This window comes from Salvelinus fontinalis, chromosome 31 (assembly GCF_029448725.1).
Source record: "Salvelinus fontinalis isolate EN_2023a chromosome 31, ASM2944872v1, whole genome shotgun sequence".
In the NCBI taxonomy this organism is placed as follows: domain Eukaryota; kingdom Metazoa; phylum Chordata; class Actinopteri; order Salmoniformes; family Salmonidae; genus Salvelinus; species Salvelinus fontinalis.
This window is the reverse complement of record NC_074695.1, coordinates 15,247,647-15,275,531: the sequence shown is the minus strand read 5'-3', so window position 1 is coordinate 15,275,531 and position 27,885 is coordinate 15,247,647. Positions and strand designations below refer to the sequence as shown.

Genomic DNA, 27,885 nt, shown 5'->3' with positions numbered 1-27,885 from the left:
TCGCATATCTTTTTTATATATATATTATTTTCTTCTTAAAAACTCAACTTCAAAACACTCTCCTGCAACCCACCTCACCAAATGTGGTGCGGATTTTCTTCCTCAAAAGTATTATTCACCTCGTATCCGAAATCTACAACAGAAGCTAACAAGCTAACCAGAAGTTAGCCAGCTCACAAGCTAACGTTAGTAGCTAACGTTAATAGTTCAGCTAACCACAGCTAGCGCTCATCAGCTATCCTTTAGCTCGGAAAACTATTGCCAGTTTTGTACAACGCGACTCAGACCAGAGCATACCAGACCTATTTTTCTCTCCATATCCCCGGATTTTTACCTCAAGCTCTGGACATTTACACCTGGATCTTGCAGCTAACTAGCTGCTATCCGAGTGACTATCGGCTAACACCAATTCCGGAGCAAACACCAATTATCCCGGAGCTAGCCAGCTGAAGAGTGCCATCAGCCACTCCTGGGCTACAATCACCTATCCGGACCCGTTTTACTGCCGATGCGGAGCCCCACCGGGCCTTCACGACTGGGATACCGACGTTATCTGCACGAGGGAGTATTTCAACCGGCCCCTCCATCGCGACGTAACCTGAACGTCCATATACTAACTGCGGCCCGCTAATCGTTAGCTGTCTTGAGCATATCGGCTGCTATCTGAACAGGTCTATCGAACAATCTTCTTAGGCCACTATAACTATTTTGACAACTGGATTGGTCCCCTCTACCACACGGAACCCCACTAATCTACCGACGGAATTGCACGGCGTGGCTAAAAACAGACCTCCATCTTCTGCTAGCTTGCTACCCATGACTAGCTGTCTGAATCACGAAGCTAGCACCAGTTAGCAAACACAATTCTACAACTCACAGCCTCTCTTTCGCCACCGCCATCCGGCTTGGATTCTCTGTCGACACGACCACGTCTGGTCTGCAGACAAATACCCCATCCGCTGTGCCCTCAACCGGCCTCCGTCTGAGCAGACCCCCTCCGTCTGAGCAGACCACCCCCCCGGGCTACTAACTTTAAACGCCGCGGGCTAGCTTAGTGGAGGCCTCACTACTTCATCTACGGCTGGCCCCTGGACACTATGATCACTTGGCTACATAGCTTATGCCTGCCTGACTGTCCATTAATTCACGGTACTCCATTCTGTTTATTTGTGTTTTATCTGTCGGCTCTGTGCTTTGACTCAGGATCTGTGTGTAGTTGGTCCGACCCTCTCTGCCTAGTCATCGCCATTTTTACCTGCTGTTGCTGTGTTAGCTGACTAGCTGCTGTTATCTCACCTGTTGTTTTAGCTAGCTCTCCCAATCAAGACCTGCAATCACTTTATGCCTTATTGTATGTCTCTCTCAAATATCAATATGCCTTGCATACTGTTGTTCAGGCTAGTTATCATTGTTTTGGTTTGCAATGGACCCCGTAGTTCCACTCTCCGTACCTCTGATACCTCCTTTGTCCCACCCCCCACACATGCGGTGACCTCACCCATTGAGACCAGCATGTCCAGAGATACAACCTCTCTTATCATCACCCAGTGCCTGGGCTTGCCTCCGCTGTACCCGTGCCCCACCATACCCCGGTCTGCACATTATGCCCAGAATCTATTCTACCTCGCCCATAAATCTGCTCCTTTTATTCCTTGTCCCCAAAGCTCTAGGCTACCAGTTTTGATAGCCTTTAGCCGCACCCTCATCCTACTACTCCTCTGTTCCTCGGCTGATGTGGAGGTAAACCCAGGCCCTGCATGTCCCCAGTCACCCTCATTTGTTGACTTCTGTGATCGAAAAAGCCTTGGCCTCATGCATGTCAACATCAGAAGCCTCCTCCCTAAGTTTGCCTTACTCACCGCTTTAGCACACTCTGCCAACCCTGATGTCCTTGCCGTATCCGAATCCTGGCTTAGGAAGGCCACCAAAAATTCTGAGATTTCCATACCCAACTATAACACTTTCCGTCAAGATAGAACTGCCAAAGGGGGGGGAGTTGCAATCTACTGCAGAGATAGCCTGCAAAGTTCTGTCATACTTTCCAGGTCTATGCCCAAACAGTTCGAACTTCTAATTTTAAAAATTAATCTCTCCAGAAATAAGTCTCTCACTGTTGCCGCCTGCTACCGACCCCCCTCAGCTCCCAGCTGTGCCCTGGACACCATCTGTGAATTGATCGCTCCCCATCTAGCTTCAGAGTTTGTTCTGTTAGGTGACCTAAACTGGGATATGCTTAACACCCCGGGAGTCCTACAATCTAAGCTTGATGCCCTCAATCTCACACAAATCATCAAGGAACCCACCAGGTACAACCCTAAATCCGTAAACATGGGCACCCTAATAGACATTATCCTGACCAACTTGCCCTCCAAATACACCTCTGCTGTCTTCAATCAAGATCTCAGCGATCACTGCCTCATTGCCTGTATCCGCCACGGGTCCGCGGTCAAACGACCACCCCTCATCACTGTCAAACGCTCCCTAAAACACTTCTGCGAGCAGGCCTTTCTAATCGACCTGGCCCGGGTACCCTGGAAGGATATTGACCTCATCCCGTCAGTTGAGGATGCCTGGTCATTCTTTAAAAGTTACTTCCTCACCATATTAGACAAGCATGCTCCGTTCAAAAAATGCAGAACCAAGAACAGATATAGCCCTTGGTTCACTCCAGACCTGACTGCCCTCGACCAGCACAAAAACATCCTGTGGCGAACTGCAATAGCATCGAAGAGCCCCCGCGATATGCAACTGTTCAGGGAAGTCAGGAACCAATACACGCAGTCAGTCAGGAAAGCAAAGGCCAGCTTTTTCAAGCAGAAATTTGCATCCTGTAGCTCTAACTCTAAAAAGTTCTGGGATACTGTAAAGTCCATGGAAAACAAGAGCACCTCCTCCCAGCTGCCCACTGCACTGAGGCTAGGTAACACGGTCACCACTGATAAGTCCGTGATAATCGAAAACTTCAACAAACATTTCTCAATGGCTGGCCATGCCTTCCTCCTGGCGACTCCAACCTTGGCCAACAGCCCCACCCCCCCCCCTGCTGCTACTCGCCCAAGCCTCCCCAGCTTCTCCTTTACCCATATCCAGATAGCAGATGTTCTGAAAGAACTGGAAAACCTGGACCCATACAAATCAGCTGGGCTTGACAATCTGGACCCCCTATTTCTGAAACTGTCCGCCGCCATTGTCGCACCCCCTATTACCAGCCTGTTCAACCTCTCCTTCGTATCATCTGAGATCCCCAAGGATTGGAAAGCTGCCGCGGTCATCCCCCTCTTCAAAGGGGGAGACACCCTGGACCCAAACTGTTACAGACCTATATCCATCCTGCCCTGCCTATCTAAGGTCTTCGAAAGCCAAGTCAACAAACAGATCACTGACCATCTCGAATCCCACCGTACCTTCTCCGCTGTGCAATCCGGTTTCCGAGCCGGTCACGGGTGCACCTCAGCCACGCTCAAGGTACTAAACGATATCATAACCGCCATCGATAAAAGACATTACTGTGCAGCCGTCTTCATCGACCTGGCCAAGGCTTTCGACTCTGTCAATCACCATATTCTTATCGGCAGACTCAATAGCCTCGGTTTTTCTAATGACTGCCTTGCCTGGTTCACCAACTACTTGCAGACAGATTTCAGTGTGTCAAATCGGAGGGCATGTTGTCCGGTCCTCTGGCAGTCTCTATGGGGGTACCACAGGGTTCAATTCTCGGGCCGACTCTTTTCTCTGTATACATCAATGATGTTGCTCTTGCTGCGGGCGATTCCCTGATCCACATCTACGCAGACGACACCATTCTGTATACTTCCGGCCCTTCCTTGGACACTGTGCTATCTAACCTCCAAACGAGCTTCAATGCCATACAACACTCCTTCCGTGGCCTCCAACTGCTCTTAAACGCTAGTAAAACCAAATGCATGCTTTTCAACCGTTCGCTGCCTGCACCCGCACGCCCGACTAGCATCACCACCCTGGACGGTTCCGACCTAGAATATGTGGACATCTATAAGTACCTAGGTGTCTGGCTAGACTGCAAACTCTCCTTCCAGACTCATATCAAACATCTCCAATCCAAAATCAAATCTAGAGTCGGCTTTCTATTCCGCAACAAAGCCTCCTTCACTCACGCCGCCAAACTTACCCTAGTAAAACTGACTATCCTACCGATCCTCGACTTCGGCGATGTCATCTACAAAATAGCTTCCAATACTCTACTCAGCAAACTGGATGCAGTTTATCACAGTGCCATCCGTTTTGTTACTAAAGCACCTTATACGACCCACCACTGCGACCTGTATGCCCTAGTCGGCTGGCCCTCGCTACATGTTCGTCGTCAGACCCACTGGCTCCAGGTCATCTACAAGGCTATGCTAGGTAAAGTGCCGCCTTATCTCAGTTCACTGGTCACGATGGCTACACCCACCCGTAGCACGCGCTCCAGCAGGTGTATCTCACTGATCATCCCTAAAGCCAAAACCTCATTTGGACGCCTTTCCTTCCAGTTCTCTGCTGCCTGCGACTGGAACGAATTGCAAAAATCTCTGAAGTTGGAGACTTTTATCTCCCTCAACAACTTTAAAAATCTGCTATCCGAGCAGCTAACCGATCGCTGCAGCTGTACATAGTCCATCTGTAAACTACCCACCCAATTTACCTACCTCACCCCCATACTGCTTTTATTTATTTACTTTTCTGCTCTTTTGCACACCAGTATCTCTTCTTGCACATGATCATCTGATGATTTATCACTCCAGTGTTAATCTGCTAAATTGTAATTATTCGATTTATTGCCTACCTCATGCCTTTTGCACACATTGTATATAGATTCTCTTTTTCCTACCATGTTATTGACTTGTTTATTGTTTACTCCATGTGTAACTCTGTGTTGTTGTCTGTTCACACTGCTATGCTTTATCTTGGCCAGGTCGCAGTTGCAAATGAGAACTTGTTCTCAACTAGCCTACCTGGTTAAATAAAGGTGAAATAAAAATAAAAATAAATCCTTCCAGGATACCTCGGCCAGGTCGATTAGAAAGACCTGCTCGCTGAAGTGTTTCAGGGAGCGTTTGACAGTGATGAGTGGAGGTCGTTTGATCGCTGACCCATTACGGATACAGGCAATGAGGCAGTGATCGCTGAGATCTTGGTTGAAAACAGCAGAGGTGTATTTGGAGGGCAAGTTGGTTAGGATGATGTCTATGAGGGTACCCGTGTTCACGGAATTGGGGTGATACCTGGTAGGTTCATTGATAATTTGTGTGAGATTGAGGGCATCAAGCTTAGATTGTAGGATGGCTGGGGTGTTAAGCATGTTCCAATTTAGGTCGCCTAGCAGCACAAGCTCTGAAGATAGATGGGGGGCAATCAGTTCACATATGGTGTCCAGTTCCAATAGGGATCTGGTCATCAGCAATGTTCGTTCTAATTTATTTCAACACTGAGCAAATTTCAGGTCTATTCTGGGCGCAAACTTGAATGTTGTGAAAATTCTGTGCAACTTCCAGGGTGTGTTTACTGTGAACACTGAGGCTGTACCTACTTTAAGTTACAGTTTTACTGTGAACACTGAGGCTGTACCCGCTTTAAGTTACAGTTTTACTGTGAACACTGAGGCTGTACCTACTTTAAGTTACAGTTTTACTGTGAACACTGAGGCTGTACCCACTTTAAGTTACAGTTTTACTGTGAACACTGAGGCTGTACCTACTTTAAGTTACAGTTTTACTGTGAACACTGAGGCTGTACCTACTTTAAGTTACAGTTTTACTGTGAACACTGAGGCTGTACCTACTTTAAGTTACAGTTTTACTGTGAACACTGAGGCTGTACCTACTTTAAGTTACAGTTTTCATGTCAACACTTAGGCTGTACCTACTTTAAGTTACAGTTTTACTGTGAACACTGAGGCTGTACCTACTTTAAGTTACAGTTTTACTGTGAACACTGAGGCTGTACCTACTTTAAGTTACAGTTTTACTGTGAACACTGAGGCTGTACCTGCTTTAAGTTACAGTTTTACTGTGAACACTGAGGCTGTACCTACTTTAAGTTACAGTTTTAACATGATCAAGTAGGCTACTGTGGCTATTTGATCATACTGTAGGCCTACCAGAGTGGCCTACCTTCAACAATGGAGAAAATGCATCCCATCACATTTTAACATGGAAATAGCGGTTCTATCATTCAGCCTACAGCAGCAGCCAATGTGTGGTGTTCATTGTAGACCTACATTCCATGAGACTTTTGAAAAACACATGCAGGACTTGACATTAACCTGTTTATCCACTTGTCCTTCAGAGAAGGTGACTGAAAATGTTGTTTGTGTGGTTTGATTCAAGAAACCAATTTACAAATATTATTTCCATACCATTATTACAGAGAATCAGACAAATGCTACTGTCTGCCTATGGGCTTCTTAACTCATTCAAGCCTGTCTCAAAATACAACACTGCCCCTTTAAGACAAAAAAAAATCTCTTTACCTGACTCACTTTTCAAAGATGTCTAGAAATGTACACAGAGGAAGCAATCACTCCCCTATTGCTGACTACAAATTATCTATAGCTGGGCTTTTAACTCACTAAATAGCAAAGGATATGAACAAAATATGCACATGTGGCTACATGCAGTATTGCTTTGATCTCAACACAAGCACATCTACTCATGACAGCTCATGCTGTAACAGATCCAAAAATGCCAATGGTCTATTTGCATATAGGCCTACTGCAGCTCTGATTGTTTATGGTCTGTGTAGAGTACGGACTGAGTAGTGAGTCTGTGTAGAGTACAGGCTGAGTAGTGAGTCTGTGTAGAGTACGGACTGAGTAGTGCAGTCTGTGTAGAGTACAGGCTGAGTAGTGCAGTCTGTGTAGAGTACAGGCTGAGTAGTGCTGTCTGTGTAGAGTACAGGCTGAGTAGTGCTGTCTGTGTAGAGTACAGGCTGAGTAGAGTACAGGCTGAGTAGAGTACAGGCTGAGTAGAGTACAGGTTGAGTAGTGCTGTCTGTGTAGAGTACGGACCGAGTAGTGCTGTCTGTGTAGAGTACAGGCTGAGTAGTGCTGTCTGTGTAGAGTACAGGCTGAGTAGTGCTGTCTGTGTAGAGTACAGGCTGAGTAGTGCTGTCTGTGTAGAGTACAGGCTGAGTAGTGCTGTCTGTGTAGAGTACAGGCTGAGTAGTGCTGTCTGTGTAGAGTACAGGCTGAGTAGTGCTGTCTGTGTAGAGTACAGGCTGAGTAGTGAGTCTGTGTAGAGTACAGGCTGAGTAGTGAGTCTGTGTAGAGTACAGGCTGAGTAGTGCTGTCTGTGTAGAGTACAGTCTGTGTAGAGTACAGTCTGTGTAGAGTACAGGCTGAGTAGAGTACAGGCTGAGTAGAGTACAGGCTGAGTAGTGCTGTCTGTGTAGAGTACAGTCTGTGTAGAGTACAGGCTGAGTAGTGCTGTCTGTGTAGAGTACATGCTGAGTAGAGTACAGTCTGAGTAGTGCAGTCTGTGTAGAGTACAGTTTGTGTAGAGTACAGGCTGAGTAGTGCTGTCTGTGTAGAGTACAGGCTGAGTAGTGCTGTCTGTGTAGAGTACAGGCTGAGTAGTGCTGTCTGTGTAGAGTACAGGCTGAGTAGAGTACAGGCCGAGTAGTGCAGTCTGTGTAGAGTACAGTCTGAGTAGAGTACAGGCCGAGTAGTGCAGTCTGTGTAGAGTACAGGCTGAGTAGAGTACAGGCTGAGTAGTGCTGTCTGTGTAGAGTACAGGCTGAGTAGTGCAGTCTGAGTAGAGTACAGTCTGAGTAGAGTACAGGCTGAGTAGTGCTGTCTGTGTAGAGTACAGGCTGAGTAGTGCTGTCTGTGTAGAGTACAGGCTGAGTAGAGTACAGGCTGAGTAGTGCAGTCTGTGTAGAGTACAGGCTGAGTAGAGTACAGGCTGAGTAGTGCAGTCTGTCTAGAGTACAGGCTGAGTAGTGCAGTCTGTGTAGAGTACAGGCTGAGTAGAGTACAGGCTGAGTAGTGCAGTCTGTGTAGAGTACAGGCTGAGTAGAGTACAGGCTGAGTAGAGTACAGGCTGAGTAGAGTACAGGCTAAGTAGAGTACAGGCTGAGTAGTGCAGTCTGAGTAGAGTACAGTCTGTGTAGAGTACAGGCTGAGTAGTGCAGTCTGTGTAGAGTACAGGCTGAGTAGTGCAGTCTGTGTAGAGCACGGGCTGAGTAGAGTACAGGCTGAGTAGTGCAGTCTGAGTAGAGTACAGGCTGAGTAGTGCAGTCTGAGTAGAGTACAGGCTGAGTAGTGCAGTCTGTAGAGTACAGGCTGAGTAGTGCTGTCTGAGTAGAGTACAGGCTGAGTAGTGCTGTCTGAGTAGAGTACAGGCTGAGTAGTGCAGTCTGTGTAGAGTACAGGCTGAGTAGTGCAGTCTGTGTAGAGTACAGGCTGAGTAGAGTACAGGCTGAGTAGTGCAGTCTGTGTAGAGTACAGGCTGAGTAGAGTACAGGCTGAGTAGAGTACAGGCTGAGTAGAGTACAGGCTGAGTAGTGCAGTCTGTGTAGAGTACAGTCTGTGTAGAGTACAGTCTGTGTAGAGTACAGTCTGTGTAGAGTACAGGCTGAGTAGAGTACAGGCTGAGTAGTGCAGTCTGTGTAGAGTACAGGCTGAGTAGTGCAGTCTGTGTAGAGTACAGGCTGAGTAGTGCAGTCTGTGTAGAGTACAGGCTGAGTAGTGCAGTCTGTGTAGAGTACAGTCTGTGTAGAGTACAGGCTGAGTAGAGTACAGGCTGAGTAGTGCAGTCTGTGTAGAGTACAGGCTGAGTAGAGAACAGTCTGTGTAGAGTACAGGCTGAGTAGAGTACAGGCTGAGTAGAGTACAGGCTGAGTGGAGTACAGGCTGAGTAGTGCAGTCTGTGTAGAGTACAGGCTGAGTAGAACAATCAAGATGTCGCTTCTTAGACCGGGCGAGATGAGCCCAGAACCGAGAACAATCAAGATGTAGCCTCCTAGACCGAGCAAGACAAGCTCAGAACCGAGAACAATTAACATGTAGCCTCTTAGAACGAGCAAGACGAGCTCAGAACCGAGAACAATCAAGATGTAGCCTCCTAGACCGAGCAAGACGAGCTCAGAACTGAGAACAATCAAGATGTAGCCTTCTAGACCGAGCAAGACGAGCCCAGAACAGAGAGCAATCAAGATGTAGCCTCCTAGACCGAGCAAGACGAGCTCAGAACAGAGAACAATCAAGATGTTGCCTCCTAGACCGAGCAAGACGAGCCCAGAACAGAGAACAATCAAGATGTAGCCTCCTAGACCGAGCAAGACGAGCTCAGAACAGAGAACAATCAAGATGAGCCTCCTAGACTGAGCAAGGCGAGCTCAGAACAATCAAGATGAGCCTCCTAGATCGAGCAAGACGAGCCCAGAACAGAGAACAATCAAGATGTAGCCTCCTAGACTGAGCAAGGCGAGCTCAGAACAATCAAGGTGAGCCTCCTAGATTGAGCAAGACGAGCCCAGAACAGAGAACAATCAAGATGAGCCTCCTAGACTGAGCAAGACGAGCCCAGAACAGAGAACAATCAAGATGTAGCCTCCTAGACTGAGCAAGGCAAGCTCAGAACAATCAAGATGAGCCTCCTAGATCGAGCAAGACGAGCCCAGAACAGAGAACAATCAAGATGAGCCTCCTAGACCGAGCAAGACGAGCTCAGAACAGAGAACAATCAAGATGAGCCTCCTAGACCGAGCAAGACGAGCTCAGAACAGAGAACAATCAAGATGAGCCTCCTAGACCGAGCACAGAACAGAGAACAGGACACAGATCTATTGGAAACAATCACCACTAGTTCCGTGAGCTCAATCTCATTCTCAGCCTAGCCAGGGCAAGAACTAAAAGGCCACCATGTAAGGGGGTCTTTGTGGAGAATAGAATTGTGACTCAGAGAGGGAGAGATAGGGGGGGGCAGAGAGAGAGCAAGGGGGGTGGGGCAAAGAAGGAAAAGAGACGTGCTGTCCTTTTTCAGCTGGATACTTCAGCCGCGTGCAATTTCACGCTCTCTCCATCCCTCCATCTCTCTCTCGATCGTCACGGAGGTCCCTAACAAAGACCTCTTTTGTTCCTCCAATCATCAGTCCCACATCACTCTCGGTTCCTGATACTTCATGTCTGTGGCCATCTCCAGAGGGAAAATATAAATAAGGCATACAGGGGAAGACAAAGGAGGGAAAGAGTGGACAGAGAGAGAGAAAGAGAAAGAGGGAGACAGACAGAGAGAGAGAGAAACAAAAGAGTCCCCTCATCCAGCTGGTCCTGGGGCTGAGTTCACAAACCTGTTCTACTAACACACTGAAGCCTCAGGACCAGAACATCCAATCAATCAGAATAAACCAAATTACAACACAGTCAAAACAAAACGACATTGCTCATAAACACAGAGCAAAATGCAGTGCTATCTGGCCCTAAATCGACAGTACACCGTGGCTAAATATTTGACCATGGTTACTGATCAAAACCTTAGAAAAACCTTGACAAAGTACAGGCTCAGTGAGCACAGCCTTGCCATTGAGAAGGGTAGACACAGGAAAACCTGGCTCCCTGTAGAGGAAAGGCTGTGCAACCACTGCACAACAGCAGAACCTGAGACGGAGCTGCATTTCCTGACAAAATGTTAAAAATATAAAACAAGTAGAGAGTGTCCTTTTCCCAAATTTGAAACCCTTATTCAAGGTTTCAAAGACCTCTCTGATGAGGATAGGCTACCCGTCCTGATGAGGGAGGACACAGAGAGCTGTGGGTTGGCAGCGCACTACATTGCTGCCTGCCATAAGTTGAGGGACAGTGTCTGACAGACCAATCAACCTGCACATGTACTCTACTGTATGCTTATTGTTAAATGTATGGTTATTTTGACCCTTAGTTATTGTTGTTACTGTTGTCCCGTTGACAATTTTGATTCTCATTTTTATTTATTTTTATATTGTAAATATCCAAAATAGCTTTGGCAATATGTACATTGTTACGTCATGCCAATAAAGCAAATTGAATTGAAATTGAGAGAGAGAGAAACAGAGAGAGACAGAAATAGAAAGAGAGAGAGCGACAGAGAGAAAGAGAGACATAAATAGAGAGAGAGAGACAGAGAGAGACAGAGAGAAAGAGAGAGACAGAGAGAGACAGAGAGAAAGAGAGAGAGACATAAATAGAGAGAGAAATAGAGAGAGACAGAGACAGAGAGAGAGAGAGAGAGCGAGAGAGAAAGAGAGAGGGAGAAAGAGAGACAAAGAGAGAGAAACAGAAAGAGAGAGAAAGAGAGAGCAAAGAGCAAGAGAGAGTGCGAGAGAGAGGGAGGGTAAGAGAAAGAGTGAGAGAGAGGGCAAGAGAAAGAGAGCCTCTGTCTCTCTCCATCCATCCATCCATCCATCCATCCATCCAGGCTGGCTAAAGTGAATGGGGCTCTACGGTACATTCAAACTCACTGTTGGCTAGAGTTGCAAAGGGTCGGAAACTTTCCATGGAAGTTAAGCCCGGGAATTATGGGAACTTTGCTTAAATTCATCAAAAAAATTAGCTGATAACAGTGAACATTTTTATGTGGGATACACATAAGGCAATTCTAGGTCTTGTGGCATATTTTGTTTAAACTATCCCCAATGCAATGGACTTGCAACCCTCTGCATGCACAGTGCATTCTTCCATCACATGTACAGCTGATTCTCAAGATCTTGCACACTAATGAGATGCTATTGAGCCCACACTACTACACTGTCTTAGCCAAGGACTGCATGCTTTCTGGTAAGTTTTGATTACAATACTGGGTGGGGTGAATTTATTTTATAAGACATACATGATTTTTTGCTAACTAGTAAATAGTAGCCTACAACAAAGTGTGTTTAAATCATTTCTAACTTGTTAACAATTTCTGCTAGTTACCATGTGGGTTTTAGCTTGCTTGAGCCTGCTAACTGAGGAGTGATAATTCACCTGTTTACATACACGTTTCATTTTATAACATTTATCTTACAAAGGAGTTGTTTAATCTAACTGCTTAACTATTTATCTGTACATGGAATTGTATTTTTTTTTCATTTTTTTAACAATTTTGTTTCTAATCTTTACAGGAAAATGCCACGGGCACTATCTGATGTGTGGAGATGTTTCACTGCAGTTAATATAGAAGGAATGCACTGACCAAGTGCATAAAGTTCCCTCCGCGCTCACAACACGCAACCTCTGACAAAAGTCCCTCTACTCCTATTCGAGGTGAAAATGATGAATCAGACACCTTATCGATAGCAACAGCTCGTGGTCCTCCTGGAATCAGAAGTTTTTTTGACTCAATGGAGGAACGTAGTCAGAGAAATACTGATGAATGTCTTGCTCGAGCTGTGAATGCAACTGGTTCACCTCTGATGCAATGTGTATTGGAAGAGATTTCTGAATGTTCTTTGCCCAATATACACCCCTCCAACCAGACATGCTTTATCTACTCATTTGCTGGATGCAGAGTTCAACAGAGTTCAAGTGAAGGTCAAGCAAATCATAGAGAAAGCAGACTGTATTGCAATAATCTCTGACGGGTGGTCGAATGTTCGTGGGCAAGAAATAATTAACTACATCTCCACCACTCAACCGGTTTTCTGCAAGAGCACAGACACAAAGGACAACAGACACACCGGTCTCTACATTGCAGATGAGCTGAAGGCAGTCATCAATGACCTTGGACCACAGAAGGTATTTGCACTGGTGACAGACAATGCTGCGAACATGAAGTCTGTTTGGTCTAAAGTGGAGGAGTCCTACCCTCACATCACACCCATTGGCTGTGCTGCTCATGCATTGACTCTGCTCCTCAAGAACATCATGGCACTGAAAACAATGGATACACTCTACAAGAGAGCCAAGGAAATGGTTAGGTATGTGAAGGGTCATCAAGTCATAGCAGCAATCTACCTCACCAAGCAAAGTGAGAAGAATAAGAGCACCACATTGAAGCTGCCCAGCAACCCGTTGGGGTGGTGTTGTCATCATGTTTGACAGTCTCCTGGAGGGGAAGGAGTCTCTCCAAGAAATGGCCATATCACAGTCTGCCAATATGGACAGCCCCATCAAGAGGATCCTCCTGGATGATGTATTTTGGGTGAGAGTGGTAAGCAGCCTGAAACTCCTGAAACCTATAGCAGTAGCCATTCCACGGATTGAGGGAGACAATGCCATCATGTCTGATGTACAGACTCTGCTTGCAGATGTAAGAGAAGAAATCCGTACTGTCCTGCCCACTTCACTGTTGCTCCAAGCAGAGGAAACTGCAGTTTTGAAATACATCAAAAAGTGTGAAGATTTCTGCCTGAAGCCCATACAAGCCGTGGCGTACATGTTGGACCCCAACTGGCAAGAGCATCTTGTCTGGTGCAAAGATCAACAAGGCCTATGGTGTCATCACTACCTTGGCCTGGATGAGGGCAAGGTTCTTGGCAGTCTGGCGAAGTACACTTGGTGATGCAATATGGCAGTCGTGCCAACATATCTCATCAGCCACCTGGTGGAAAGGACTTTGTGGATCTGAGGCTCTTTTCCCTGTTGCCTCCATCATCCTCCGAATCCCACCAACATCATCCGCATCAGAGCGCAACTGGTCCTTCTTTGGAAACACACACACCAAAGCACACAACAGGCTGACTAATACAAGGGTTGAAATATTGGTAGCCATCCGGGCAAATTTGAGGCTTTTTGAGGCTGACAACGAGCCATCCTCAACCAGGTTGGAAAGTGACAGTGAAGATGAGACCTCAGAGTCTGATGTTCAAGAGGTGGACATTGAGGAGGTCCAGGGAGAAGACATGGAGTCTGATGTTCAAGAGGAGGAGATTGAGGAGGTCCAGGGAGAAGACATGGAGTCTGAGAGGAAGACTATCATTTTACAGATGTATGTTGAAAACGTTTTTGGGAGATGCGATGGATCATTGGGGATTCATATTCCCTATCTTTTGTTGTTCAGTGAAATCATCCCAGATGAAAAGTCAACTCATTTAATTAAAGTTCAATTCGTAACTAAATCGTTATTTTTATTTCTATTGGAAGGATTTAATCATTTGTAATTATGTCTACTTATGATAAGGTAAAATGTTTTTGTTTCTGTCTCCATATGATATGGTAAATATATCCAACGCAAAAAACATCTACATTTAAATGGTGTTAATATTAATTTGCATATATTTCCGTTAATTCCCGTATATTCCCGTTAATTCCCACGGAATGTTTCCACCTCTGAATATTCCCCAACATGTGCAACCCTACTGGTGGCCAATACAGAAAGACTGACAGGCAGATGTTGTCCACCCCTGGAGGAAACTTGTGCATACTACTATCATTCACCACTGAATCAAAGGGAATACTATCATTCACCACTGAATCAAAGAGAATACTATCATTCACCACTGAATCAAAGGGAATACTATCATTCACCACTGAATCAAAGAGAATACTATCATTCACCACTGAATCAAAGGGAATACTATCATTCACCACTGAATCAAAGAGAATACTATCATTCACCACTGAATCAAAGGGAATACTATCATTCACCACTGAATCAAAGGGAATACTATCATTCACCACTGAATCAAAGGGAATACTATCATTCACCACTGAATCAAAGGGAATACTATCATTCACCACTGAATCAAAGGGAATACTATCATTCACCACTGAATCAAAGGGAATACTATCATTCACCACTGAATCAAAGGGAATACTATCATTCACCACTGAATCAAAGAGAATACTATCATTCCCTGTAATATATTAGTATGTAGCTAAAAGGTTTCCTGTAACTCAAGCGTGTTGGAGAACTAGTGGAAGCCGTTCTCTCTCTCCCTTCTCTAGGGCTCAGGTCCTGTTATTAATTGCTCATGGGACTAGAACTTATTCTGATGGATAAAATGGAATGGGATGCATGAATAGATTGTGAAAAAGAGACCCTGTCTCTGTGTCCCAATAGCACCCTAATTCCTATGTAGTGCACTACTTTTGACCAGGCAAGGGCTCTGGTCAAAATGAGTGCACTATATCGGGAATAGCATGCCATTTGGGACTCAGTCACCCTGTCCTTGCCAGTACATTCCCCCAGGCCTGTTTAACACCCACGGATGGCCTGTCAGTCCAGCCTCTAAAAACCCAGGCTTGTTAACAGTCTATCAGGAGGCCATTATCACCACACCAGGCCACCCTATCTGGTTACATCCCAAATGGCACTCTATTCCCTATGTAGTGCACTACTTTACAATAGGGCCCATGGGGCTTTGGTCAAAAGTAGTGCACTAAATCGGTATTAGGGTGCCATTAGGGACGGGTCCTCTGTCCTTTCTGTAATGAAGGGTGCCAACTGCCAACACCAACCAAGCAGCGAGCCTCACACAGCCAACCACTGAGCCCACAGACACCCCTCAATCCTAAATCAACCTCTAGCCTAGCCCCCACCCCCATAGGCACTTGTGGAGAGCGACAGCTGGTTTTAAAAATGTTACTCATCTAATGGACATTTCAATATCGGAACAACGGTATAACGCCATAATGTAACTATGCCATAATGTGATAATGCCATAATGTGATAATGCCACAATGTAATCATTTGATAATGACAATGTTACAATGTGATAATGCCATACTGTGATAATGTCATATTGTGATAATGTAATCATTTGATAATGACACAATGTTACAATGTGATAATGCCATACTGTGATAATGGCATAATGTGATAATGTAATCATTTGATAATGCCATCATGTGATAATGTGATAATGCCATATTGTGATAATGCCATAATGTGATAATGACAATGTAATAATACCATAATAAATGTAATTTTATGTATTTATTTTACCCTTATTTAACTAGGCAAGTCAATCCCCATGGGACTCCTAATCACGGCCGGTTGTGATACAGCCTGGAATCGAACCAGGGTCTGTAGTGACGCCACTAACATTGAGATGCAGTGCCTTAGACCGCTGCGCAATGTATGTAATAATGTCATAAAGTAATAATGCCATAAAGTAATAATGCCATAATGTAATAATGCCATGATGTAATAATGTGAAAATACCATAATGTAGTAATGTATGTAACAATGTATGTAATGATGCCATAATGTAATAGTCTTAATGTAATAATGCCATAATGCCATGATGTAATAATGACACAATGTAAAGATGTGATAATGACAGTCATAATGCCATTATGTAATAATGCCATAATGTAATAGTGCCATACTGTATGTAATAATGTACATAATAATGCCATAATGTAATCACTATGTTTTGACAGACTGTGTACATCAGAGGCTACTGCTAGTGGTCACTTGTCAGTAACACTTTATTGGAGGGACTGCTTGTAGACCGTTAAGGAACTAAATGTAAACCATTTTACAAAAAGTGTTAATGTATTTATCTACATTGGTAAGTAAAGTTTAACAAACAATGTAACAATGTTTATAGGCAGTTCATACGCAATAATTATTTACAACAAGAAAATAGAAAAATCTATTATTAATTATGACCCACTTTTTTTTTTTCTTTAGCTTCATCTATTTTCAAGCGATGGATATTCAGTTCTGTTCCTTTGTCAAGTCCATTGGCCTACCAGAACCCCACACCCCATCCCTACAATGTTCCCCCACCTCTTACACAAAACCACAATGGCATCTTTGTCTCAGTGAATTGAGGCTTGAATATAAATGATACTGGATTATATTATCATGATATTCCTGCATAATACTGCTAAAGAGGCTCATTCAACCCAGATGACCTTCTACAAACCCCAACAGAGCTGACGATCGTTGCCCTAAAGATGAAAACACACACACACACACACACACATATAGCCTCATTAAAAATCTCATTTTAAGGCGGCCAACAATTTACGGTACTATCTACTTTTAGCAAGGCACCTTTGACACCACACCATGGGAGAACAGTGGAGGGTAGGTGTGTGTGTGTGTGTGTGTGTGTGTGTGTGTGTGTGTGTGTGTGTGTGTGTGTGTGTGTGTGTGTGTGTGTGTGTGTGTGTGTGTGTGTGTGTGTGTGTGTGTGTGTGTGTGTGTGTGTGTGTGTGTGTGTGTTTGAGTCTACAGCGTTTGCCCTATATTATATTGATGCTGAGGAGGAAAATTAGGTTGTTTCAGGCCATGGATAGTCGTGGATAGATAATGGATAGTCATGCATATATAATGGAGTCATGGATAGATAATGGATAGTCATGCATATATAATGGAGTCATGGATAGATAATGGATAGTCATGCATATATAATGGAGTCATGGATAGATAATGGATAGTCATGCATATATAATGGAGTCATGGATAGATCATGGATAGTCACAGATAGATAATGGATAGTCATGCATATATAATGGAGTCATGGATAGATAATGGATAGTCATGCATATATAATGGAGTCATGGATAGATAATGGATAGTCACAGATAGATAATGGATAGTCATGCATATATAATGGAGTCATGGATAGATAATTGATAGTCACATATAGATAATGGATAGTCATGCATATATAATGGAGTCATGAATTTCCAACCAATGCACAGACAAAGACGATTCATCAAAATGATACGGACACTGCTCAACTAAACGTCCTTAAACTGCACTGAATATAGTGTAAAGCCATGTAACGTCAACACTTTACTGCAAGTACGCAAATGGCTAGTGAATTTCCACATGAGAGACAATAAAAAGACTGTCTATCAAGATGGCCACCAGCAGATTAGACAAATGACATTGTATTGAAAAGTATCATCCTACCCGTTTCCAACAACGTTGTATGGTACCATATCATGTTGACAGTAGAGTCCTACCCGTTTCCAACAACGTTGTATGGTACCATATCATGTTGACAGTAGAGTCCTACCCGTTTCCAACAACGTTGTATGGTACCATATCATGTTGACAGTAGAGTCCTACCTGTTTCCATAGGAAGACATCGTTCTGGTTGAGTTGCCATGCGGTGATGAGGTGTATGGTAGACAGTACTCCTCCACTCAGCACTGCAGCTCTCATCCTCACTGGCAACAGTGTATAGATAATGTACACAAAGAACACGGACCACCAGATCCCCTCAGAGGCGCTCCGGGGGGCAACCATCAACACCCCGAACACCTGGACCACTAGTAGCACCCCGATAACCAGGTAGCTGACGATCCACATGTAGTCCTGGTGGAAGCTGTTCCTGTTGCACACCACCATCATGGACAGGAAGAGGGCCATGGCCACGGAGAGCACCGAGGCGTAGGCTACGTCGGGCGGAGCGTGGACACAGTGGAAGGCTAGCATGACACCGCAGACTATGACAAGGACACCCATCAGCATAGTCAGAGAGCTCTGGTTGAGCCTGAAGAAGTAGCGCTGGTACAGACGCTCTAGTTTGGCTGAGGTGAACGTCTTGGACTGGAACACCCGTACCATACACATCCAGCACTCAGCGGCTGTCAAGGCTTCACAAGTTCCTCCGTCCCCCCCAGGACCTCTCCTCCCTCTCAGGTCTCCGTCGTCGAACCCCAGATCCACAGCCTTTAACCCGAGGTCTCCCACAGCCCCGGTCCGTTTCCCATAGTGGTCCTCCTGCCAGACGCAGCGCATTCCAAAGTTACCTCCTCCGCTGGGCCCCGCGCCCCCTCCACCACAGTGGTAGTGCTGGGGGGTGTGAGATGGTGGATCCATGTCCTCAGCTTCCCGCAGGCAGCTCATGTAGCGGGGGTTGCAGAGAGACGACCCTGAGCCACAGTCCTTCCGCTTGTTGGACTTGCTGCCATTGCGCTCCCCCCACGCGGTCTTTCGCTCGTCCACTCTGGCTACGAAGAAGCCTCTGACCCACGACATCCTACTGGGACAACAGAGACAGATTAGGGTTAGCAGGTCAACAATATGCAGACAAGGACAGACAGGGCAGTCATCAATACACCGTTAGAGACAGACAGGGTGGTCATCAATACACTGTTAGGCACAAACAGGGTGGAATCAACACACCGTTAGGGACAGACAGGGTGGAATCAATACACCGTTAGGGACAGACAGGGTGGAATCAATACACTGTTAGGCACAAACAGGGTGGTCATCAATACACCGTTAGAGACAGACAGGGTGGAATCAATATACCGTTAGGGACAGACATGGTGGAATCAATACACCGTTAGGGACAGACAGGGTGGTCATCAATACACCGTTAGGGACAGACAGGGTGGAATCAATATACCGTTAGGGACAGACATGGTGGAATCAATACACCGTTAGGGACAGACAGGGTGGTCATCAATACACCGTTAGAGACAGACAGGGTGGAATCAATACACCGTTAGGGACAGACAGGGTGGTCATCAATACACCGTTAGAGACAGACAGGGTGGAATCAATACACTGTTAGGCACAAACAGGGTGGTCATCAATACACCGTTAGGGACAGACAGGGTGGAATCAATATACCGTTAGGGACAGACAGGGTGGAATCAATATACCGTTAGGGACAGACAGGGTGGAATCAATATACCGTTAGGGACAGACAGGGTGGTCATCAATACACCGTTAGAGACAGACAGGGTGGAATCAATACACCGTTAGGGACAGACAGGGTGGAATCAATACACCGTTAGGGACAGACAGGGTGGAATCAATACACCGTTAGGGACAGACAGGGTGGTCATCAATACACTGTTAGGCACAAACAGGGTGGAATCAACACACCGTTAGGGACAGACAGGGTGGAATCAATACACCGTTAGGGACAGACAGGGTGGAATCAATACACTGTTAGGCACAAACAGGGTGGTCATCAATACACCGTTAGGGACAGACATGGTGGAATCAATACACCGTTAGGGACAGACAGGGTGGTCATCAATACACCGTTAGGGACAGACATGGTGGAATCAATACACCGTTAGGGACAGACAGGGTGGAATCAATACACCGTTAGGGACAGACATGGTGGAATCAATACACCGTTAGGGACAGACAGGGTGGTCATCAATACACCGTTAGAGACAGACAGGGTGGTCATCAATACACCGTTAGGGACAGACAGGGTGGAATCAATATACCGTTAGGGACAGACAGGGTGGAATCAATACACCGTTAGGGACAGACAGGGTGGTCATCAATACACCGTTAGGGACAGACAGGGTGGAATCAATATACCGTTAGGGACAGACATGGTGGAATCAATACACCGTTAGGGACAGACAGGGTGGTCATCAATACACCGTTAGGGACAGACAGGGTGGAATCAATATACCGTTAGGGACAGACAGGGTGGAATCAATATACCGTTAGGGACAGACAGGGTGGAATCAATATACCGTTAGGGACAGACAGGGTGGAATCAATATACCGTTAGGGACAGACAGGGTGGTCATCAATACACCGTTAGGGACAGACATGGTGGAATCAATACACCGTTAGAGACAGACAGGGTGGAATCAATACACCGTTAGGGACAGACAGGGCGGTCATCAATACACCGTTAGAGACAGACAGGGTGGAATCAATATACCGTTAGGGACAGACATGGTGGAATCAATACACCGTTAGGGACAGACAGGGCGGTCATCAATACACCGTTAGAGACAGACAGGGTGGAATCAATACACCGTTAGAGACAGACAGGGTGGAATCAATACACCGTTAGGGACAGACTGGGTGGAATCAACACACCGTTAGGGACAGACAGGGTGGAATCAATACACCGTTAGAGACAGACAGGGTGGAATCAATACACCGTTAGGGACAGACTTGACATCTGAGCTCGGTTTCAATGCTATTGCAATGGAAGACATGTCTCTTCTCTGTTGATCATCCAGTTCATTCTTAGCATCTTCATTCACATGTACTTTAGGCCTATAGGTATAGAGTCCACTGACCTGTGTGGGCTCTGTGGTGTGTACCAACTCTGCGCTCTTCAGCCAGGCCACTCATTTGCACACACAACGGGATCAAACTGGCCAGGGGTAGGTGTGTCTACCTTCCTGTAAAGGCGGTGTGTCTGTCTGCCTTGGAGCTTGGAGCTGCACCTGTGCCAAACAAACTAACAAACAAACAAACAGTGTCATTACATCACTTCCTGCCTCTGAAGACCACCAGACCTGGACCCTGAACACTAAGGTATAACTTATTCCTCATGTAATTACAGAAAATAACCCTAAACTTATAAGAGCAACTTAATGCAGTGTTACCCAGAAAGATTTCCAGTTGTATTTCAGCTGTTTTTTAGTAAATGGAAGGAGTGTGCAGCCAGCCAATAGCAAACTCAAAGTGTAGCAGTGTATTTGCACTAATCAATAAAAGAGATGAGCCATATTGTCAAAGTGAATTTATAGTCATTCCTCCTCTCCGTCACCACCTGATCCCATTCCACCCCCACCCAGAGAGAGGCTTCAGATGCAAATGTTTCTGTTTGCAGATGCTGAAGTGTGACTGCTAATCATCATGCTATTCAGTGCACTGTACATCAACCATGTAGATAGATCGCCCGAAGCCTATCACTGGAATTCAATATGGTCCATTCCAAATACACTTCTTCTAGTGCTCTTTGGATTTCCATGACATCTGTGAAAACTAGCTTTCCATCCATCCATATCCTTTCAGTGTAGTTAGTGTAGTTATATTATAGCAATCTCCCCATAACATCAGGGCAGGGTTGAGTTTGCCCTATTAGAGAACAAAGGCCTTATGAGTGGGCATTTAGCAGTCATCACAGATGAAACACACACACACACACACACACACACACACACACACACACACACACACACACACACACACACGAGATGAAGAGCCCTCCACTCCAGATTAAATTGTGCATGTTTCCTGTCCCCCATTAGCCCTGATGACTCACACCCCGTGTCCCATATGGGACCCTATTCCCTATATTGTGCACTCCTTTAGATTGTGGCCCGTAGGGCTCTGATCAAAAGTACTGCACTATTGTAGGGAATTGGCTGCCATTTGGGACACACTCGGTCAAGCTGAGTTATGGCTGCATTCAGCACATGTCAAGGACATTGGAATATAACAGGAATGGGCAGCTGGCGCCCCACAACCCTCCTTCTGAAGCCCCTCGGATCAATTTAACATCTTTTTTGTTTCTTTTTTTACTTTTTAACTTACTGTTGAAAGTTAGAATAGTAAAATACAGTAAAATAATTCAAAATTCCAAAATTGTGTTGTGCATCAACAGTTTATCTTGTTATGTCAATCCCTAGCCAGGTTTCCATCCAACCTTTTGAGTTGAGTAAAGTACTGTCGGCAACAACAAAATAAATGTCGGTCAACTTCCCAAATGACGACAAAACAAAATACGCTCCACAAGATGGGATCTTTTTGTGTCTGTAAAATGAATTATGCGAGAAATGTTGGTGGAAATGCTTTTATGCCCAAATATTGATATAATAACTATCATATCGAAGTAAACTTGGAGTCACGTAATGACATGTTGTGTGGTCCTCCCACTACGACTCTTGGGGAAAGCATGCAGTTTATTATGCTACAGATGAAATCGATTATGTTGAACTTCACAGGGTGGTGAAAGTGCAAGGTGATGCGCTCCTTTCCAATAGATATCCAGGGTCTGATTCTGGTGACATCATCATTGTTGCTTGGGTACCATTTGACAAATAACAAGACGACACTCTTTTGTCAATAATAATCTGATCATGTAGGCTCTACGTGTGCTCTATCATGCTGTATTTATCTGCGTGCTGTTGGCTAGAGAGCATGTGGTAATACCGGACTGGGAGCACTCCCTATAAAACATAACCTTTTGTTGTGACAGAACCATCAGTAGAGTTGAAAATGCCTTGGAAACCCATTTAACTTGTACTTGTTTTATTCAGTACATGGGAATTAGAACGTGCACCACGTCGTCACACACAGCCTTTTATCAGCAACAAGTCAATTTGATGGAAACATCTCTGGTGAGAAAATGTTCATATTGTTTTCATGCAGATTTTAGAATATTCGCATGAAAATCTGTCGCCAATTGGATGGAAACCTAGCTACTAACAGTGACTCTATTAGCCCATGAAGCACTACCGTTTTTTAGATTGGTAAGTCAGGCTAGCGGCCAGCTATCTGAACTTAGTAATCATAATCGAATTACTGGCCGGGGGGCCCCAAATGATTTAGTCAGTCTCAGTCAGATATCATATTAAAAACTGCAAACATTTCTCTCCACCCCATGGCATAATGTGTAGAATAGCATGAAATTAACTTTTACAGCAACAGTCAGGGAGATGAACATGAGGGTACGTAGAATAACAACAGTCAGGGAGGATCTGTAGAACAACAACAACAACAACAACAACAACAACAACAGTCAGGGAGGATATGTAGTACAACAACAACAACAGTCAGGGAGGATCTGTAGGACAACAACAACAGTCAGGGAGGATCTGTAGAACAACAACAACAACAGTCAGGGAGGATCTGTAGAACAACAACAACAACAGTCAGGGAGGATCTGTAGGACAACAACAACAGTCAGGGAGGATCTGTAGAACAACAACAACAACAGTCAGGGAGGATCTGTAGAACAACAACAACAACAGTCAGGGAGGATATGTAGGACAACAACAACAACAGTCAGGGAGGATCTGTAGAACAACAACAACAACAGTCAGGGAGGATCTGTAGAACAACAACAACAACAGTCAGGGAGGATCTGTAGAACAACAACAACAACAACAGTCAGGGAGGATCTGTAGAACAACAACAACAACAGTCAGGGAGGATCTGTAGAACAACAACAACAACAACAACAACAACAGTCAGGGAGGATCTGTAGAACAACAACACCACAACAGTCAGGGAGGATCTGTAGAACAACAACAACAACAACAACAACAACAGTCAGGGAGGATCTGTAGAACAACAACAACAACAACAGTCAGGGAGGATCTGTAGAACAACAACAACAGTCAGGGAGGATCTGTAGGACAACAACAACAGTCAGGGAGGATTTGTAGAACAACAACAACAACAGTCAGGGAGGATCTGTAGAACAACAACAGTCAGGGAGGATCTGTAGAACAACAACAACAACAGTCAGGGAGGATCTGTAGAACATCAACAACAACAACAGTCAGGGAGGATCTGTAGAACAACAACAACAACAACAGTCAGGGAGGATCTGTAGAACAACACGAACAGTCAGGGAGGAACTGTAGGACAACAACAACAGTCAGGGAGGATCTGTAGAACAACAACAACAACAGTCAGGGAGGATCTGTAGAACAACAACAACAACAACAACAAGTCAGGGAGGATCTGTAGAACAACACGAACAGTCAGGGAGGAACTGTAGGACAACAACAACAGTCAGGGAGGATCTGTAGAACAACAACAACAACAGTCAGGGAGGAACTGTAGGACAACAACAACAACAGTCAGGGAGGATCTGTAGAACAACAACAACAACAGTCAGGGAGGAACTGTAGGACAACAACAACAGTCAGGGAGGATCTGTAGAACAACAACAACAACAGTCAGGGAGGAACTGTAGAACAACAACAACAACAGTCAGGGAGGATCTGTAGAACAACAACAACAACAGTCAGGGAGGATCTGTAGAACAACAACAACAACAGTCAGGGAGGATATGTAGAACAACAACAACAGTCAGGGAGGATCTGTAGAACAACAACAACAACAGTCAGGGAGGATCTGTAGAACAACAACCTGGAGGAAAAAGACTACAGAGATGCAGTGTTTCTCAATGTGGGTGTGTGCGTTTATGCCACGTGTGTGCGCGTGCATGTGTGTTTTGGGGTGGAGGGTTGTTGAGGAAGGCAGAAGATTTACGTCTCACAAAATTAACAATTAAGTACTTATTATATTCTACAGTACATGCGCCTGGTGGCATGCCTGTGTTCCTTATTAAGAGCAGTAGCTAGCTATTGATAGAAGTTGCTTCACAAAAGAAACCTTTGAAACTAACCGAGGATATGGCAAACAGAGAGTCCTGTTCTGTAGTTTGTTATCAACGTAGTTCAACTCTGCCATTCTCCCAATAAACAACATAGGCGGTTACTGGATGTCAGACAGAACACCATGGTGTATTTAGTGTATTCTTTAATTAACCAATAAGGCCCGAGGGGGTGTGGTATATACACATTATAAACTGGGTGGTTCGAGCTCTGAATGCTGATTGACTGACAGCCGTGGTATATTAGATCGTATACCACGGGTATGACAAAACAGTTATTTTTTACTGCTCTAATTACGTTAGTAACCAGTTTATAAATGCAATAAGGCACTTCAGGGGTTTGTGATATATGGCCAATATACCACGGCTAAGGGCTGTGTCCAGGCACTCTGCGTTGCGTCGTGCATAAGAACAGCCCTTAGCCGTGGTATATTGGCCATATATCACAAACCCCATCGGACCTTATTGCTTAAGTATAACAAAATATGTAGGCTTTAAAAAAAACGTATTTTATCATCATTCATACATTTCCACCTATAATAAGTGGTTTAAAAAGGTTTAAGGATACATATTCACACAGTTTAACATTGAGTTTACAATTGACAGTTTAGTCATTTAGCAGCCACTCTTATCCAGAGCGACATATAGTAGTGAGTGGATACATTTTTCACACTGGTCTCTCCTGGGAATCGAACCCAAAACCCTGGTGTTGCAAGTGTTATGCTCTAACTGAGCCACACTGGTTCGTCTGAGCAAATACAAAAACGCAACTAGCTGGATATGCAAATACTATATCTAGGTATTGTTAGGCAGATAAAGGCACCTGATCTGATCTATGATCTGATCTGATCTATGCTATTAGGTTATTCAATGCCCCTGTGGGTCAGACTGGCAAGCAAGCATTGCATTCACCTCTGGCTCTGGTGCATGCACGGCCGGTCAGAGTCAGACAGCAGGAGCACACAGCAGCATGCGGCGGTTATGTAACAAACAGAACAGTGCATGCATGCGTTTACAGGAGCATCCGCTTGAGATATAATTTAAAAAATAATACTTGTTTCCAATCTAACCACCTCGTTATAGACCGGAAAAACGGTTGTCAACGTTGTAAATTAATATATAGAGAATTAATAGGATATGCCTTGAGTTTGAATGTCAATTATCTATATGCAGGCCTAATACCACATAATCAGGATGTTTGCGATAAATAGGCCTACATGCAAACACATATCTGCACATAGCCTAGGCTATTTGGTTGCAAGAAGACCGTCCGAAGAAAAGGATTGCATAATCGCACGCACTGTTTGTGTGAAGCTACCGGTAGATGTTACCCATAGCCTTTCCATGGGGACATTTCGACAGTAACAATGCGCCTACTTCTCAAACGTTTCATTTATAATGGCTTGTCTATATTTCCCTGCACCGACAGTTCTTATCTAGCCCTACTCTTACCATTTGTCGCCAGAATTCAAGTCATGAGTAATAATTTAAAATCTCTCTACAAACTTCTATGAGAAATCGACTCCAGGAATTCCATGATCGCGCCGTTTGACAAGTAGTAGGGCTACTTGCATACTTTCATTGCACTAATTTCCCACTGGAAAGATAGCCGACAGTAGCCCATCCGCAAAGCCATACTATTGTAATGCACCTTCAAGCTTTTTTTTTTTTCAATCAGAGAACAGGATACATACATGTCCTAACCCGGTTTCTTCTAGGTACGTCCCTTATTGTAAATGCATAGCCTATATGCACCAGAATGTCTCCTTCTTTGGTAGGCATCAACACATTTATGAAGCCTACACATAGCCTATAGGCTTGTTACTACTAGCAACATCGTCGATAGTGACATGTAAAACAGCGCAAATACCTGCATAACATGCCACCTTGAAACTACAGGCTCCTGCTACACTGCTGAAGAGGCCAAGTTAACATTGTAACCTCGGCTGTTCTGTTAAATTTTTGTGGCACTACTGTGTTATATAATTACAGTGATAATAGTCGACTAGTTAAGTTAATGTAGCGTTGTTGTAGACTGGAAAACAGTTATCCACAAGGCTAGTAGCCCGGGAGAGATTGTACTTACCACATTGATTAACACCCATATACGAACCGCGCGCAATATAGCTGACTTTCTCCCTCTGTTTTGGTACGTTGCTGTCTTTTCGTTCAGATGAAAACGTGTATCTATCGACGTCTAGGCTGCAATCGAGGGGATTGGCTACAAATGTACATACAGTGGGCGCGTTCGAGCTGATCACTTTTGTCAAGTCAAGTCGGTGACCGCCTTTCAAAAAAGTGTGTTGCATTATGTTAAAAATTGTCTATATTGCGCCTACATGTCTACTGCATGAACTTTCCAGAAATCCTGTGTTTTGACGTTTTGACGGCTTCGACTGGAAGTATCTGCAGTTGCATTACCCCAGCTTCATCCTGCAGATGTCGCCTGCATTGTGGGAGGCTCTATTGTCAACCAATCATTAGGGTGTTTTTGTTTGACCCGCGCGTATGTCATCAAAGATATGACTGAAACAGGAATCAACTTAATGTAGGCTATACAGTGGATAGCCCATATACAAACAACTGTGATATTTTAGTCTCTAACTACCGGTAATTGATTGTATAATGAACTCACATGTGATTTCAGTTTGTGAGTGTGATATGGGAGTTGGAGACATGTTTATTTTGACATTATAAACAAAGCTTTTAGAAACAATGGAAACACTGCCATGTTGATGTGAGCCTTGCTGTTGGAAAACCATATTAGTGTCTGACTTTCGGCTGTTGCAAATTCACCTCACACGACTTCACTTGACTTTCGTCTACCGTTGCTTTTGCCTTACCACTCAAACGCGCCCAACATCTGGCGCTCGCTACATTCCCACTAGGTTCTCTGACTGTATCGCTCGCTCGGGCTTTTTACCTAAT

The 27,885-nt window shown here is 44.7% G+C and overlaps 1 protein-coding gene across 2 annotated transcripts in view; it reads right to left on the bottom strand.

Moving 5' to 3' along the window:
• LOC129829634 (adenylate cyclase type 6-like) overlaps positions 1–27,349 on the bottom strand; it is a 140,793-nt gene extending 113,444 nt beyond the window's left edge. The window contains exons 1-3 of one of the 2 annotated variants that reach the window (XM_055891443.1): positions 27,044–27,349; positions 20,897–21,060; positions 17,949–18,867 (exon numbers count right to left, since the gene is read on the bottom strand). In XM_055891443.1, the coding sequence (XP_055747418.1) occupies positions 17,949–18,863 (915 nt within the window). In that variant the 5' untranslated portion in view covers positions 18,864–18,867; positions 20,897–21,060; positions 27,044–27,349. The remainder of the gene's footprint in view (positions 1–17,948; positions 18,868–20,896; positions 21,061–27,043) is intronic. The other variant, XM_055891444.1, reaches the window with a different exon arrangement.
• Between the last annotated feature and the right edge of the window lie 536 nt (positions 27,350–27,885).